This window comes from Malurus melanocephalus, unplaced genomic scaffold (assembly GCF_030028575.1).
Source record: "Malurus melanocephalus ecotype Western Australia unplaced genomic scaffold, MMel_1.1 scaffold_1519, whole genome shotgun sequence".
Lineage (NCBI taxonomy): Eukaryota > Metazoa > Chordata > Aves > Passeriformes > Maluridae > Malurus > Malurus melanocephalus.
The window spans coordinates 11,672-29,622 of NW_026624751.1; the positions used below are offsets into that span (position 1 = coordinate 11,672).

The 17,951-nt window shown below is 37.9% G+C and overlaps 1 protein-coding gene across 1 annotated transcript; it reads left to right on the top strand.

Moving 5' to 3' along the window:
• Positions 1–588: 588 nt before the first annotated feature.
• LOC130587091 (KH domain-containing, RNA-binding, signal transduction-associated protein 3-like) lies at positions 589–16,606 on the top strand (the record flags this gene model as incomplete). Its single annotated transcript, XM_057388044.1, has 4 exons — positions 589–714; positions 2,987–3,105; positions 14,247–14,363; positions 16,460–16,606. Coding segments are annotated over 4 exons (509 nt in total), but the record flags the coding sequence as incomplete, so codon positions are not given.
• Positions 16,607–17,951: the final 1,345 nt, after the last annotated feature.

The following is a 17,951-nucleotide window of genomic DNA, read 5'->3' on the forward strand; positions in this document are numbered from 1 at the left end:
TGGTGATCCATTTTGCTGAGAGCTGATTTGCAGCCTCTTAATGGGTTTCAGTAGCTTCTTCAAGCAAAAAGAAAGTTGTTTTAACAGTGTAAGTAAAAGAATAAAGTGGTTTTTTTTTTCTAAAAATGGTCAATAAAGTGTGTAGATGTTTGGGTTATGAAAACTGATCTTCAGAATAAGGTATTTCTTGAAATAATTTAGCGACCTAAAGTTCAGTATTTACTAGAACAAGAAGAGAATGGTCTTTCAAATTTTTTTATTAGCTGAATCAAAGCACTCCCAAATTATGAGTGTATTTAGCACTGTTGCATTCAAGTCCTTCAAATACCAAATTCAAATAACTTCTGTAAGATAAAGTATTTGGGAAATACAGTTAGCAGTGATCTCTTAGGGAATTTATGCTATTGGCTCAGCTGAAGAATGTTACTGAGGTAGAACTCTGCTTAACTCTTCAAACACATTTTAAGTGCATCTGAGGTGTCTGAATGTTCCCAAAATGACTCATTTCCAGGTATAAAATTTCTTGGCAATTTCTAAGAAGTTCCTTAAACCACAGTTGATTCATAAACTTGTGGTTCTCATTTTCAGGTGGGCTGGGAGATTGCAGTGTATGTCACGCTGTGCATTTGGGCATAACAGCATATGACTCAACAGGGAAAAAACATTTTGTAGCTTTACCAGTTCACAAAAACTCGGTGGGCTTTGATGTTGAAGGTACTTTTATTTTGTTATTTTAGATTCTTCAGAAAAAAGTCCTTTAATATAATAATAATTATAATGACTGAAAACTCATAAAGGTCTTGTGTCAGGCAGATATCAGCTGAACTGCCTGGGAGTTTTGGTGCACTGCTCTGTTACAAAAAAAAATACAGCACAGTGCATTAATTGAATTTAAATATTGAATGGAGTTTAACTGTGCTTTTCTGGCTTTGAACAAATTTTAGTCCTAACATTTAAATTCAATACTAAATCAGATCATATAAAATTTTGTAGCAACTGCATTTACTTCACTCATAAGAAATAGATGTATTTTTATTACAGTTTTAATATTCAGCATTTCTTGGTGTAAAATATTGCCAAAGAACAGCAAATTTCTGGTCAGTTTGAAGCTTTGCGTGTTTATATTAATGGTGTAGTACCAATAGCAACCTTAAAAATTATTGTTATGTCTTTACTTGTAAAACATAAAACCTCTAAGTATCCAATCTTGTTTTTCAAGAGAAATCAAAGAGCTTTGTCACTACTGCCCTTTATATATGAGGAAAGAGGGGTGTTAGATGAATATTTGAATATTATTTGGATGCTGTGATGGTAACATGCTTTTACATCTGAATGTGATATTTGGAAATTTTGACTTCTAAAAGATACCAGTCACCTGATTTCTGAGTGGAAACATCACACCCTATAAAATTTTGGTCTTAATTTCACCTGGAAATTAATTCCAAATTAAACCGATGTAACTTTACATCTGTTTAATTGCCTGTAATTGCCTAGTCCATAATGTGGTATATCCAGATTTCCATTTTTACATGGGTTTCGACTATTGAAATTTTTTTCAGTTGTTGTTAGCTGGTGGAATAATGATGCTGGAGGATATTTTTTCTGAGCATGGTGAAACAAAGGGCATTCTGGAGCAGGGTTGCTTTGGTAGGGCTCCTCCAGAATATTAATGTTGCTGGAATCCATAGGAATCAAACACTTCCTACAGACTTGACAAGAAATTTTGAAAGTGTAGCAAGGGAAGGCTTTTTCTTCAGAAAGCCTTCAGATGGTCTGAGGCTGCTTTGACTTTCTTAGTTTTCAGCCACTGAACAGTAACTTGGATAAATGATATTTGTTTTCTCTTCTGTGCTACTGAAGTGAAACCTTGAATGGAAGACTGGAGTTTGTTATTCAGACAGATGTTTCTGTAGTGGTAAATGGGACGTAATTTCAAATTAGATTATGTTTGAAAGTGTCCTAAGGGCTGGTTTCTCCTATATTTTTGATCAGTTTCTTTGCATTCAGATTTTTATTACAATCTCTTGGCATAATATCACTTTCCCATTAAAAAAGCTGCAAGGTCTTGATGAATGTCCTTAACTTCTGGTCAAGTAGAATAGAAAAGTGTTTCTTCTTGTGAAAAATTAACAAGACGTATGGAAGTGTTTGTGGAGGACAAGTGCTAGATTCCCTTAGAAGAACTTCTATGGCACTTCTGAAATGGATTGGATTTTGGTGTGTGCTAACATGTTTACCACTGGAGTCCCCCGCATGATGGACCCAATCCAGCAAATAACTCAAGCAGTGTTTCACTTTGTCTCCCTGTATGCTTCTCATTAATCATCTTTAATGAAATGAAATCTGCAAGTTTTCATTAGCACACTGGAGAGTCAACATTTAAAGAAAATTATAATCAAGACTCGCATTTGTATGTATCTCTGGAACGAGTAGAGTCATGCAAGCCAGGGTTTGAACTTCTAAATTCCATTCCTAATAATGTCATTGTTGGTAGAACACTAATCTCCGATTTTGGGGTATGAGCTGTTTGCCTCAATTACGTTCCTGAAATTCTGAAACATTAACTTGACATTTGCTCCTACATACACAGTAGGAGGCCACCATTAAAACTGCATACTTTATTTACAGAGGTGGAATAAAATTGTAGAGTATTAAACTATGTTGTGTGGTTTTTAATTTAAACATGCTCAAAGGTATCTAGGAATAGTTTTCACTACTTGAGCCATATAAAAAATGTATCCTAAGTGTTAAGTGAGTACCATGTTTGCAATGCTAATTCAAGGTGCTGATACAAAACATGAATATAAAAAAAACAACGAAACATGCTTTACCCTGTTGGCCTTGTATAACCAATTATATGTATTAATTATACAGTATGTCATATGTATGCCATACAGGATTAGCTTTGAAATTTATACTGACTTTGAAGATTCTCAGCTTTTAGATTGTTGTATTGAACTAACAAAGTACCTTTTTTCTTTAACAGAAATTGAAAAATTCCAAAAAGGGGAAGGAAAGGAAGAAGAAAAGTATATTGATGTAGTCATCAATAAGAATATGAAGTTGGGACAAAAAGTTCTGATCCCAGTAAAACAATTCCCTAAGGTAAGCCAAATTTTCGTATTTGATAAAGTTAGATTCTCATAAAAGATATTTCACTAGTATCTTAATTATTTGTTTTAATATTTATCATTACCAATCACTTTTCATGCTGTTCTGCAATGTGTTCTGTAGGAGCTCTAAGGTAGAACTGATTCTTTTTGGAACAAATGTGCAGGAAAGTGGTGCTGCTCACACCAAATAGAGCAAATAATTTAATCATATTTTTGGGGTAGAAGGATCCTCCTCTTCAGAATATCAAAAGGAAAAACAAATGTTGAAGTTGAATCTTATGCCAGGCTTTGAAACTTTCTTATTGTATCTGGAAGAGCAGCTTAAAATGCACCATAAGGAACTAATTGTGTAAATTTTCTTCTCATCCTCTTATGTTTCAGCCATTGTTAGTCTTGAATGAGTTATAGCTTGACTGCTAAATTATGCAGTCTGTTCTGGAGGGGTAGAGACTGTTTCATTAATATCTTTGCCCACCATGAATTCTTAACACATCTTTACTGCCAAGTATTATCCTGCACTAAAATATTGCTGCCTGGAAGCATTTATACAACATTCAGTAGGCTGTGGAACTTTATTATTTTTGTGCTGCTTAAAATTTTAAGGTTAATGTTATGACAATCAGATTAGCATTTTTTTAATTTGTTTGAAATGACTTTTTCTTCCTATTAGAAATTTCAAGACTTTCTATTCATGGAGAAAAAAAATCACTATTCCTTCCTCCTTCTGTTTAGGAAAACTTTTTATAATTGTTTTTTTTTCTGCACAGTGTCAGTGTTTTTCTCACAGGCCTGTGCTGGGTAACTTGCAGGGATTTCTTTGCTGCTGTTCAAAGTTTCATGAAATACTTCTTGAGTGAGTGCAAGGCTGCACATCATGTGAGCACCTTTTGGAACTCTGACTTAAGTCATCTTTATGACTAACTAGAGCTATGTACAAGCCTACAGAAACATAAAGATTGGAAGGTAAAATATAGGGGGCAGCTTACTCCATGGCCATTGTTTGTGARCAGGATGTTTTTCTTCTAAATGTTGAGATGGAGATACTTGAGCTCAGTGGAAAGAAAGGCAATGTGGCTATTAAAAAGGGAAATGCTGTGTTCTGAAAGATACTTCTGCTTCTTTATCTGGTGTCAGCTTTCTTTATAGGACTAAWCACTGAAATTAGGATAGCTGGTAGGAAATCCCTTGCCATGTTTGGAATGGCTAGAGATGCTCTGCTTTTTGATCAGTACTTCTGGCTTGTAGAGACACTGAACTGGAATAAAATGTGGTGTGTGCTATGTAAAGAAACCTGAACTTATGTCCAGGCAGATCCAAGGATGCAAAATAAACCTACTGTGCAGAACAGACAGGTCATGTGAATTCCTGCATATCCACTAGGACTGCTCCACAGAAAACAAAATACTGGTATCTGTGTTCACATAAATCTCTCTCCTGCCAGAGTGAATAAAATCCTAGACTCTTAATATTTAAGAATACTTTTATTCCAATGTTTGGGGTCTCAACATCTGTTAGAAATTTCCGTTTTATTACATATAGGTGGATATTTGTTAAAGGTTGCTYATKAAAGACTCTGTAGAGTCAAAAGGARCTAAAATTTCYTGCTGTRTCAGAGYAGTCTGGGAGGTGAGTATCAATTCAGAATTATGATAGTACTCTTGATTTTCTCTGAAAATCTCCTGCCTCGAACCACAAACAGTCACTGCAGTTTGCTATCACCTGGTTATTAGAACCAGGCTCATGGTTTTATTTTTGAGATTTAATAAATTATGATACCTTTTATGAAGTAACATGGCAAACAACCTTATCCTGGCGTACTGTAGTCTGCCATTAGTGACATGAGCTTTAAGTGCCTGCGCATGGGAGAACAAAGTCTTTTTGCATCATAATTTTGGAAGTGCTAATCCTGTTTCTATTTCACATGTTCAAATGAGGGTTCAGAAGTTAGGGATGCTTTATCGAGATTTGTAGGGTGGATGTGGAGGTGTCACARTCATCTTGGTTTCCTGAGGTGTATGTAGAGTGCCTCTGTTGTGTATTTGGCCACGTTGTCTGACTGGTGACAGCCAAGATGTCTTCACTAAGGGCAAGTCATGCCTGACTAAAGTGGTGGACTCCTGTGACAGGGCTACAGTGTTGGTGGATAAGGGAAGAGCAGCTGACATCATCGACCTGGACCTGTGCAAAGCATTTGACACTGTCCTGTGTGTCACTCATGTCTCTAAACTGGAGAGACATGGACTTGATGGAAGGACCCCTTGGTGAGTAAGGAATTGGCTGATGGTTGCACCCAACAAGTTATGGTCAACAGCTCAGTATCCAAGTGGTGACCAGTGACAAGTGCTGTTCCTTGGGGGCTGGTACGGGACCAGCACTGTTTGACATCTTTATTGGTGACATGGACAGTGACATGAGGGCACCCTCAGCAAGGGTTCACTGACACCCAGCTGGGTGGTGCTGTTGGCACATGCTGGAGGGAAGGGGTGGCATCCAGAGGGACCTTGAGAGATTGGAGAGGTGGGGCAGTGTGAACCTCATGGGGTTCAGCAGGGCCAAGTGCAAAGGGATCCTGTGGGTTGGGACAATCCCAGGCACAATCACAAGCTGGGCAGAGAATGGATCAAGAGCAGCCCTGAGAAGATGACTTGGGGTGTTGACAAGAAGTCAACATAACCCAGCAATGTGCTCTGGCAGCCCAGAAACCAAATGTGTCCTGAGCTGCATCCAGAGCCCTTTGGGCAGCAGGGGAGGGAGGGGATTCTGCCCCTCTGCTCTTGTGAGACCCCACCTGCAGTGCTGCATCCMRCTCTGGGRTCCYCARCACAAGGACATGGACCTGTTGGAACGAGTCTAGAGGAGGCCATGGCAATAACTGAGGCTGGAGCATCTGCTGAGGAAACGGGGAAGATGGAATGAGAGAGTTGGAGAAGGATTCAGGGAGAATGTAAAGCACTTCCAGTACCTTAAGGGGAGCTTATGAGAGAGCTGGAAAGAGACTTTTTACAAGGGCATGATGTGATTGGACAAGATAGGATGGCTTTAAATCAAAAGAGGAAGAGGAGTTAGATAGCAGGAAGAAATGCTTTATTAAAAGAGCAGTAAGGCATCTGGCACAGTTACCCAGAGAAGATGTGGATGCTCCATCTCTGGAAATGTTCAGGGCCAGCTTGGATGGGGATGTGAGCAATCTGATCTAGTGGAAGATGTCCCTGCTCATCACAGGGAGGTTGAAACTGGATGATCTTTAAGGTCCTTTAAGGTGCCTTCCATCCTATAATTTTCAGTGATTCTCTTCTGTGGAACTTACCAAAAAATATTTTAGTGCTCATAAAAACATGAAATGGTGTTCCACATAAATGCTTTGTGAATCTGTGCTGCTCTTCTCTTTGCGTTTGTGTGCAGTTTTCCAGACCATTTTACCTGCAGTAGGTGTTGTGTTGCCACAAATGTGGCGTTGGTAGAAAGTACGAAAGAGTAGTTCGTCAGAAAAATGAGTAAAAGAGTTGTTCCTAATTTTTGGGTTTTTTTTCCTATTGATCAGGATTGGTGACAAATGCTTCAGAAGAATGAAATTTCAGACTTAAATGTGGATGACATCTGTGCAAAAAATGTTCAGTGTGTCAGTAGTGAATTTAGAGTTCTAGCAAGCTGGCATGTTTGCCTGCAGTTCACATTCACGCTGTTCTTATTTTGCAAGATCCTGACAAAAACAGCTCTGTTTTTTCAGAAGAGGTAGTCTTTATGGATTTAGTGATCTGAAAATCTGCTGTTTGAAGCTGGCAAAATCATTGCAGTAATTGATAAATCTCTCAAACAAGCATTGGGTTACCAGTTTGGGTTTAATCTAGGTAATTTTGGTAATCAGGTAATAGTGAGAAAAACAAAGTTTGCTTTGATTTCATTAACACAGTAGTCCCCTAAATAAATGATCCTGCTTTTAAACGGAATCAAAACGCCCCCAAGTTATTGAAATTGTAAAATCTTTAACAGGGTTAGATATTTGAAAATGWAACTAACCACMWATTTAAGTGATTTTGCCAGTAGAAWCTATTCCTKTGTTTATATTTGCCWGTGATKACTCTGGGAAGGAAATATACCTCTGCTGTCTGGGTATATTAATATTTCATTATTCCTATCTTATATTTTTTTGTTATAAAAGACATCTGTGAACCAAAACAGCTCATCAGTGCCCTGCCCCCATTCAGACAGCTTGCTAGACCCGAAATGTATATTACATTGCCTTTTCCTTCCTTAAAACTTTTCTCTAAGCCTGACTCCTTGAATAAATCATAATAGCCTCAGCACAGGTCAGGCTCTGATCAGATCAGCCTGGCATGGTAATGCTTGCTCACATTTCCTGTCCTGTCAGACACATTCTCATGAGCCCACAGCTGGGTCCTGTGCAATTACCTCTGACAGCCCTGGAAGGTGACAGGTTAAGTGCAGCAGAAGCTCTTCAACTGAAGTGCAGAGCAGCTGGGTTTCTGTTGGAAAAGAATCTGGTAGACATCACGTACAGAAGTGTGTATTGCACTTTTCTGGGCATCATTGCTCACCCTGAAAAAGTCTTATGAGTTTCTGGTCTTTTGCTTATTGGCCAAATAGCTGAGTGATCCTGGTGATGTGCTTAACTGGCCTCCTACCTAAGAGCYCTTGGTTTCTTCTGTGATACTCTATATCCTTTAAACTTATGTCTTGCTCTGCCTTGGCAGTGTTAGTTAACAGCTTAATCTCATGCAACAGATAGTTGGTCTAAATAGTTGTTATTTTTCATCTCTGGACCATTCCATTAGAAGGTAATGGAATAACTAAGACAACCTGAATTTTGTCTGTGCTGTGAAATAATTCAAGATAGTTAGTTCTCGGAGTTATATTCAGTTTCCCCTTAAGGCTGTTTGTGCATTGGAATACATTTCTTTGTGTTATTTACAGACTCCTTTAAAAAGAGCCCCTGAATGAGTATGTCATGATAATGTGACAGTCTCAAAAACCTTGTGGCAACTCCTCTATAGAGTCCCAGTCACATCTTTTGAAAATATGATTGTACGGAGTCTTAAGAGGTTTTCGGTTTGGTCCAGCTCTGCAGATTCCTCCAAGAGGTCTGAATTGCTGCAATACAGAAATTAATCTGAGGTATTTAGGTGAAGCTTCAATAAGCTTTGGTAATGCTGTCTGCAATCCTGTTGTAACTGGGACATCTACTGTAAGTAAGGATTAGAGAGGTTAGGCTTTTATGCAACCTTATAGGAAAAGGGCCAACTTTTTGAGGTAGAAATCAGTTCTAAATCAAGTTACCTGTAGGTAGGAGTCCATGTGGATGCTGCATGTCTAAACAGCAGGGAGTGGAATGAGATCTTGTCAGCTTAAGACATTGAGGTTAGGGTGACTTCCTGTTTGTTCAGCTGAGTACCTCAACTGGCTCTGGGTTATGTGTTAAAATGTGACCCTTAAACCTGTATTTCTCTTGTGTTCATGCTTGAAAATAATTGTCAAACTTGCACAGACTTAAAGGCAGAGGAGGTGAGCTGGCCACTAAAGGAAGGTGCTGATGTGGGTGTGTTGGTGAAGGGGCTCTGTGGATCTGTCCTAACTCTGCTGTGAAGAGCCTAACTCAAGTATGAAAGGTGTTATAGAGCTTTGTTGTGTACTGTGAGGCAGGAAGGTGTTATCCCCCTTCTATACATTTAATGAATATGCATTGTGAACTAGTTCAGGCTCAGAAATCTAATTTTGCTTTGACAGTTTGCTGAACTTGGGTGTTCTGAATTAGGTGAAAAAAATCGCTTCCATGGATGGTAAATGGAATTATGATGGTTTTCCATGAGAAAGATCAAAACTGTGGGGAACAATTATTTCCATTTTGACAGGTACCATTTTAAAAATTGCTCATAGATCTACACTTAAATACTGGGTAAATCTCAGAAGTCAGGAAGAAATGGTCTGTTGTTCCCCGAAGTGATACTTTAAATATATTTTCTCTCAAAGTTATTGACTTGTGGAACTGGTATCCATTTAAGCCTTTTAGCTCAACTTTTAAAGTGAAAATACCTGTTTTAAAATGTCATTGTCATATACAATATATCTACAGTTGTTATGTAAAGTCATGGAGAGATTAATATTTTAATCACATGACTAGTTAGAAAGCAATTTTTCATAATAGCTTAGCTCTAAGGATTTCTTAGAGCAGAAATGAGAAAATGTGGTTGCATAACCAGAAGTGATGTGGAGGAGCAAGCATCAACTGAAATGCCAGAGAAAACTTTTGAGCAACTTTATAGTAAAATTGACTGAGTTTTCTGCTGTGAATAAATGTTTAAAGACTTATTACAATGTTACATGAAGGAGAGTAGTTTGTGGTGTAATGTAGGTGATTGAAGCACTTACCTTTCTATAGAAATTTTATCCTTCTGAGATGAATAGGAAAAACTTTGAAGTTTTCTTTGTTTCAGGTCATTCTAAGGAAAAGTGCTCTGAATCTTAAATTAACTTTTTTTTTTTTTTCCTAGTGACCCTGTCACAGAGGAACCATTGCAGAAAACTAATATGTCAAGAAAGCTTTCTATGGCTTTAATAACAATGGAGTGCTTAAGGCTTTACAGGAAAGCATTTGGTCAAGCATTTATACTTTCACTAAGTATTTTAAGCTGGATGAACCATTCTTAGCAGACTTGCCTTGGTTGGGGATAAACAAGGATTACTTTTTCTATTATATCCCCTTTTCTGTAATATATACATTTAAAAATTCTGTAGCACTGGCATTAATTTCTTTTCTTTTTTTTTTTCCTGGCTATAATTCATATAGTAGATCAAATGTTTCTGAAGAGAATCTCACTTGAGTGTTCTTTGTAGCTGTGTTTCTCCAGAAGTGTTTTCAGGGAATAGTTTCAAGCAGTGATGTGGTAGGAAAGAAATCTCTAGATAACTGTTCAAGATATATTTTGGTTTGGTGGTTCTGAAGAAGTGGGTACTATGCAGTGATGTCTATAAACTCCATTGTATAATAACTGAAAAAATGCTTCCTAAAATGAGGATTTTTGAACATCTAAGAAATGAAACAGTTTTCAAGCAAAAACCTTATGATCTATTTTTTGTTTGTTTCTGTTGTGAAAAATGTTTTCTGTTTCAGATGCATTTTAAATTGGAGGTTTTTGTTTCACACTATATGTAAAGTAGAAACAGATACACTCTTTCAGAACAGTTAAACAATATTTGTCAGCTAACAGACACCATGGTCAAGAGAAAACTCATATCCCATGAATTTGAGGAAGGGCTGTTGCACTGCATGGTGTATCTTTATGCACAGAGTAAACCAGAGGTGTAGATACAGGGGATGTTCTTTCAGTGATCACAGATTTTAGGAATAGGAACACCCCTTAATCCCTGCATCCTTTTGCTCAAACTAATGTATTTTCTGGTGATATTTTGTAATAGTTTAATGGTACAGAGGGCACCGTTTAGCAGAGTATTGTTTGGTTAGAAATGTAGCTAGTGTGCTATTTTTTCCCATTTTGTGTAATTGTTTTCTCCCAGGCTGGTTAATCTGAATCTTGATACTGTTTTTTGCAAAGCTGCTTAAAGTGTTGCTGTAATTTTGCTTGAATACCTTATTTGCGTACCCTTCAGAGCTGGTCTAGAGGCAAATTTGAGGTGGAGATTTTATCTCCTCTTCTATGTCATTGTCCATAGTATCCTGATACATAGGACAGAAGTTAAGATACCTAACTTAGTAGAAGCTGTCTTAATGCAGAGGCAGTCTGTGATTTGATAAAGATGATCCAGTGTAGAGTAGTAATTTTTATGGTTGACTCTTTAGAGTTCATCTGTCCTGTAGAACTGAAACCCTCATCAACTTGCACTGGAAAGCAGTGTGATTGCTTTAATTCAATGTTAAGCTGAAGGACAACTTTTGGGTATTTACAACAGTTTGGAGGTGATGGTCCTGTTCTTGAGAGGGTCAGGTAAAGAGGGCAGTGTGGTTGTTTGATTCTGAGCCAGAGCTAGTGAATGTGACTGGTCTGACTGGGGCAGAGCTGCTCAGATGTTTGTTTGTTGCTATCCAGTGTGTCTAATTCAGAGATAGTTTACAAGCTTCTTTGTTCTTGTGCTCCTGGGACAAATAAACCCTAAATGTGGAGCATGAGAAGCTCCCATGAAACTTGTATGTGAGCAGTCTTGTGTTAGAGTGAACCTGGATCTGCCAGGCTTATTTGCTTCTGTTTCACCAGCAGACACACAGGATTTGCTAATTTTGTAAGTGAAATTTGTTTTACTGTGTGCTGATTTTGTACCTTTGAGTCCTTCTTCTATTTGATTGAAAGCAGTACAGAAGTAATGAGAGTAACTTAGTGACTGATACTTTGAGTGTTTCTATATCTATGAAATATTTCAAAATAAACCTTTGATCAGATGTTTCCAATTTAATGTAGAAGGGAGATAAACCAGTAGTTTGAACAAAGTGCAGTACCTGTTCAAAGTAAATAATCAGTTTTCTACTGAAAGGATTCCTTCAATATCATAAATGGGTTTCATTTCTGAAATAATCAACTGAAATATTGCAAAGCCTTTTGGCTTTGTAATGTGGGAGCAAAAATGCTTTGTTGACTGCATTGTAAGCTATTTTTTACTAACCTTTGTGCTTTTAAGCTACACCTAGAGGTACTATGCTTTCAAATCAGCAGAATTTCGTACTTGCAACACAAGTTTCTTATGCCTCAGACTTGTCAAATCAAATATTTGAGGCCTCAGTGCACAGAATAGCTCAGTGGATCTCAGGATACAGACAATACATTTTCATGTTCATTAAATGTGTCTAGAAAATCTCATCTGTGCTGTCCTTGTATAGCTGTTGTAATGTCTGGCTTTGGCAGTAGAGATTTCATAGTTTTGAAAAGAAGACAACTTTTGGAGATGCTAAAGTTCGATAGATCAGGTTTTAGTTTTGCATAACATTAGACTGGTTTTAACTAAAAGAATACAGCTGCAGTAAAGATTGGGTTTATTTTTGTTCCTAGTAGCTTCAAAGGCTATTATAAATACACATAAATAATCTAAGTAATGTTTGAAAAACTGAGGTGGTGTTCCACTGCATTAAACATTTAATTTGAGCTTAACTGTGAGCTTCATTTAAGGAAACTATTGACAAGGAGTTACTGACCTTTCAAAGTTCAAATTTTTTATAGATTGTTTCAATTTGTTTGCTTTCTTTAATTATATCTTCAGAAATTAAAAAAAAAGAAATCAGAAGTCCAAATTAAAAGGAATCTCTAGAGAACATCTGAGCCTTCAGATGCTCAATCTTCTGTTGAAATGATTGTAAATTAGATTGCACAGGACCTTATCAGTAGCCCTGAGTCCTGAATATTCTCAGCAAGGGAGATTTCTACCATTATCTGTTCAATAATTCTGATTGGTATTTTCCTTGGCTGTATCTTAGGGCCTATATGAAAAAAATGGATGTCTCTAATTAAAAAAAAAAAAACAAAACAAAACATAAACAAATTGCCTGAGAATTTCTTGATGTGGTCTGATAATTTCAGAAAAGACTGGTTCATGCAGGACCTTAAATTGAATGACATCTGTGGATTATAATCATCCATAAGCCTTTTTCTCGATAGTATTATGCCACTTCTACATTGGGAATTGAACTTGCAACTGCTAAGGGGTATAAACTCATATTTTCATATTTAGTTGACTTTTAGTGCTTGCTTTCCTTTCTGTCTAAACTTGAAAGAGATGAATTGGAGCTATACACTTTCTGCCTTTTAGGGTGAGTGCAGCTGGGCCTTTACTTCATCATCACTTCCACTACAGCAACAAAAGATTTGGAGCTGCCACTGCCCCATTGCTAAGTCTTCAAATTGCTCCAGATGAGCAGGGAGATCAGTGCAGCCCATCCTGGCTCTTCAGTGACATGGTAGTAGAGGGACAAGCAAAAAACTTAGAACTGTTTCATACACTTGAGGCCACAAAGCTTAAGCCTGATAGCTCTTCAGCATGACTATATTTTACTTGTACCTAAAACTACCTTTTTAACATGATTGTCTCTTCAGTTGTTGAGTACCTTGACCTTCTCATCTGTTGTTACCCGTTTTACAGCATTGTTTATCAGAGGAAAGGGGGAACAATTCTGTTTGGGTTACCTGGAGAAGCCTTTTCTGTAACTCTTTGTGTTCTTTGCCCAGATTCAGTTTCAGCTTCACTTGGTCCTTTCTCATCCCAGCTCTACAAAACCAGACTTGATCTTTATACTCTTCCCAGGTCTGTACATTTGATTCTTGCCCTTTAGTTTGACCAGCCCATCTCTACTCAGCCATGCTGGTCTCCTGTCTTCTTTGCCTGATTTCTTTTCTGGGAATCGCTAGCTCTTGTGTTCAATGAAAGACTTCATTAAAGATCTGCCAGCTCTGTTTGATTCCCTTTTCTCTGAGGGCAGTCTCTCAGGGGAACCCCCTGAGTAGCTCCCCAAAGAGCTGGAAGTCTGCTCTCCTGAAGTTCAGCAGCCCAACTTTACTCCTTACCCGATCCAAAAAGATGTCAAAAAGGATCCAAACATCTCTTTGACATCAAAAAGACATACTCTTTGACATCAAAAGATGTCAAAGAGGATCCAAACCTGATCACTGCCTCCAATCTCAATGTCCCTGGTGAGCTTGGGTGATCAAGAGATGCAGTAACATCTCCCCTCTGTTAGGTCTGTCTGTTACCTGGGTCAGGAGGTTATCCCGCATGCATTCCTGGAGTTTCCAGGGTTGCCTGCACCTCGCTGTGACAGTTTTCCAGTAGATGTTGGGGTGGTTGGAGTCCCTCAGCAGGACAGAAGCCTTGGGCATGATGTCTCCAGTAGCTGGAGCAGGAAGGCTTTGTCAGCAGGCTGCCCTTGATCTGGCGCTCTGTAGTGGGCACCAAGTTATCCTGGAGTTCTGATGCTTCTGTGTTGCTGGAGCTGCTGACATTCTATTAATTGTACTACATAGACTACTGTACTTAATGGGTTTTAATTTATGATCTAATTCTTTTCACCTAGGACCAAAAGTTGTTTCAGCCAAATATCCTGTTGTGCTCATTGATTTATAACTACAAATTCAATAAGGTTAATGTTTTGGGTTTTGTTTTTTTTTGTTTGTTTTCTTACAGTTCAACTTCGTGGGAAAACTTCTGGGTCCACGTGGTAATTCTCTAAAGCGTTTACAGGAAGAAACACTGACAAAAATGTCCATTTTGGGAAAAGGTTCTATGAGGGACAAGACAAAGGTAAGGCCTGCATATGTCTGGAATTTAGTAACTTGAAATTTTTGTGGCAGGGAACAAGCCCTGTAACAAAAATTGGACCAAATAAAAAGCACAGGAAATCCAAATATTGAGTAGTGTTAATGCCTTGCTTTGACCAGCCAAGTCAGGCATCCACGTGCAGTGGGCACACCAAGACAATGGATGTAGTGTCAAGTAATGGAATACAGAGGGTTTCATGGGAGCTGAATTGCTGTCAAAGAGGGATACTGGAATGGGAGTAAGTTAAGGCTTTTGTGTTGGTCTTTGTGGGAAGTGAAAAAAAAAAAAAACCTGAAATGCTTGATGTGTGCCCAGGGTTGTGAGATGCAGCCAGTGAGTGAGCTCATTTTCATTTGTGTGCTGTTACAAGAGTTTTGATGTGTAGTGTTTTCATGGAATCATGGAATATCCTGAGTTAGGAGTACCCGCATGGATCATCAAAGTCCAACTCCTGTCCGGCAAGTAACGGAGAAAGTAATGGAAGCCTTGCTAAGTCAAGTTACAGAACTAAAATGAAATACATTAATGAATGTGAATTTCGCAAAAAAAGAATATCAAGTGACTTTAAAAGCTTCCTTGTGGGAGTGATCTTAGAAAAACCTGTGTTTAAATTCTGTATGTTTTGTTAAAGGTGTGATTGAAGTGCTTTTTTTACCAGGTACTATACAGAAAATTGTGCTTTTTGTTGCTGATTGCTGTTACAAGCCGACTTGATTGAGAAACGCAGAAAGGAAGTTTCTTAGCACTTTTTTTTCCTGCACAAACTAACTCCGCAGTGATTTTATTTTTCCCCTCTAAGAAAAAGGGACAGGTAGTGCTTGGTGCAGGTATATACTAAAAACCAAACTCGAGTATCTTTCCAGTGCTAGTGACATCTCATGTTTTCAGTAACTCTGCTTTAAGTATTTAACTGAGAAGCAGTTCCTATTAAAACTAAATATTTGAGCTGTGATGTTTATATTAGGTTACTTTCTATTTTTATGATCTCTTATTTGTATTGACAGAATAATGATTTTGCTGACAAAGTCTAATCCTGCTGAGTGACCTCTTGATATTCTTCCTGTGGGTGCTCTAACAGCAATCTACACTGATTTTTATTTTTTCCTTTTAACGTACTTATAGTTCAACAGAAATCATGTTGATATGAATGTTATTCATGAGAAGCAGAAATGGATTGTCACTTAAACCTCAACCCATAATTAAGGGGTGTGCAGGGGAGGAGATTTCAGCTATCATTGTAACTTACAATTTTAGTAATCTAAAGGGTGAAGTGCTTACCTGGTGCTTGCTAAAATACAGGAAGCTGCAGGAGAGATTTAGCTTTTTAGACAGTGGAACTGCTAAGTATTTGCTGTAAGGGTATCTGGTAAAGCAGCTAAATGATTTCTGATGCTGGTTTTGTCCCTTGAACCTGGCAGATACACAGGGGTGGAGGGCAGCCTGAGAAAACCAATTGCTGTCCTTTAGGTCTGTGAATATTTTGCATGTGAATGTCAGTATTTGAGAGCTGAACTCTGCTTCACTGCACTGAACTCAGCTTTGCCATCATTGAAGTGGGCTGGGTGAAGGAAGATGAAAGAAATTAGCTTGCTTCTAAAATTGCTGTTGAAGCCTTTTTTTTCTAATGTTCTCTTCCCTCATCTCACATGCTGTTAGCTTCATGTCCAAATGGCACAGTTCTGTGAAGGATGCACTCATTGGATAGAAACTTCAGTGAGAACAGAAAATAAGTATCCAAGCAGTGTAGTACTACCAAGATTGAAATAATATTGGTAAAAGAATCTTGCTCTTGTGGAATATTAGACCAAACCTGTTTCTGTAGACTTTACTTTCAAGGAAAGAGTGTTTTCTTCGTGAAACTGGTGCACCTGGGAAAACTCTTGGAAGCATTCCCCCTTGTGCTGCAGTTTCTGTATGTGAGCAGAAGCTGTTGGCTCTTATTTCATGTTACATTTTTAGTTGCAGACATCTGAATATGAGTAAACACTGTCTGCAGATTCCTCTGGAGTAACTTTACCACTTAAATGACAACGTTTGAAACAAGAATGTGCAAAACCAATCTTTTTCTTGCCTCCTAGGAGGAAGAGTTGAGAAAAAGTGGAGAGGCGAAGTATTTCCACCTAAATGATGACCTGCATGTTTTAATTGAAGTATTTGCTCCGCCTGCAGAAGCATATGCCAGAATGGGACATGCATTGGAAGAAATCAAGAAGTTCCTCATCCCTGTTAGTATTTTATTTATTTTTTATGAGAATTCTGGTAGTCTTGAGTGAGAATTTTATCTCTAAAGCTGAGTAGGTGGGTCTAGTGGAAGGTATCCCTKCTRTTCAAACATCCTAACTGATCAGATGGGGATATGCAATAGCATATTTATTGAAATGCTGACTGTCATAATTTCCAAGTATTATATTTACCCAATTCATGATTTAGTGGTGTGAAGATATAAGGGAGAATTAAGTCCTTGGCTATTGTAGGCAGCAAACAGCTCCTTTTTTCAGATGTAAATACATTCATTTGATAAATGCTTCTTGCCTGTGCTGGAAGGAAGGGTATTGTCTGATCTCCAAGCCCCTTCCATCAGAGATCTTATTTTTCTTCATTGAGCTTGATTTCCCTACTGTTACCAAAATGAAGTAAGCTTATTAAAACCTGGTCATTAGTGTGTTAAGCCAGTAGAATTACAGACTGATAATGAGCAATTCCATTGACTGATGGTTGTTCACTTTTTCATCCTGATTTTTGATCATTGCATCTTTATCACACTGAGCTGAATTGATGCTACATAATCTTTTCTGAATTATCGGATCAAACCAACACTGCCTTAATTTCCCTTTGGCTTTTCAAAGGTAATCTTATCAGAATTGCTCTAAATGCCTTAATCTCTTTTGCCTGCCCCTCCTTGCACCAGCCACTGAAGGAATAAGGAGCAGCTTTTTCCTCTCTAGAAATATAGGTTTGTTCACTGCTGCCAAATGCAACTTGAGTTTTATTTTCTCTAAGATCTGTTGTAGTTTCTTAAGAAATTACCTTTTTTTATTTCAGGAAAGATGTCCTGCTGTGAGTGTATATGATTATGATCATAATTTGCATTCTTCTTGCAATGTAATGTAATGATTTCGTACAGTTTTAGATGCTGCACCCAATTTATGAATATGGTTATTGTTCATTTTTCAGATCCATGCTGAAATGTAACATCATATTTGGTACTAAAATGCAGAATACAAAATATCTTTGTGGTAGCTGACTGTAGCAAAATTGCCTCAGCCTCTCTTACTGGATCTTCAGATCCATGGGCAGGGATCCTTGCATGGAAGTTTAAACTCAAGCAGCTGCAGTGATGTAATTTCATTTAAACTACTGGCATAACTCAAACTAAAACATAAAAACTGGTCTTGAGGCTATTTTTGGCTGTGCTTATGTTGCCTTGACTCTTACCTCTCTTTTGCATTTAGAATTGTGGCTTCTGACTTTAAATACATTCTTTTATCTTCCTTTAAATTAGCCAGTGTATTTATTCTGGCCAGACTCTGGCCAGTCCTCTGTTTGAGTGTTAGATTGATGGATGTTATG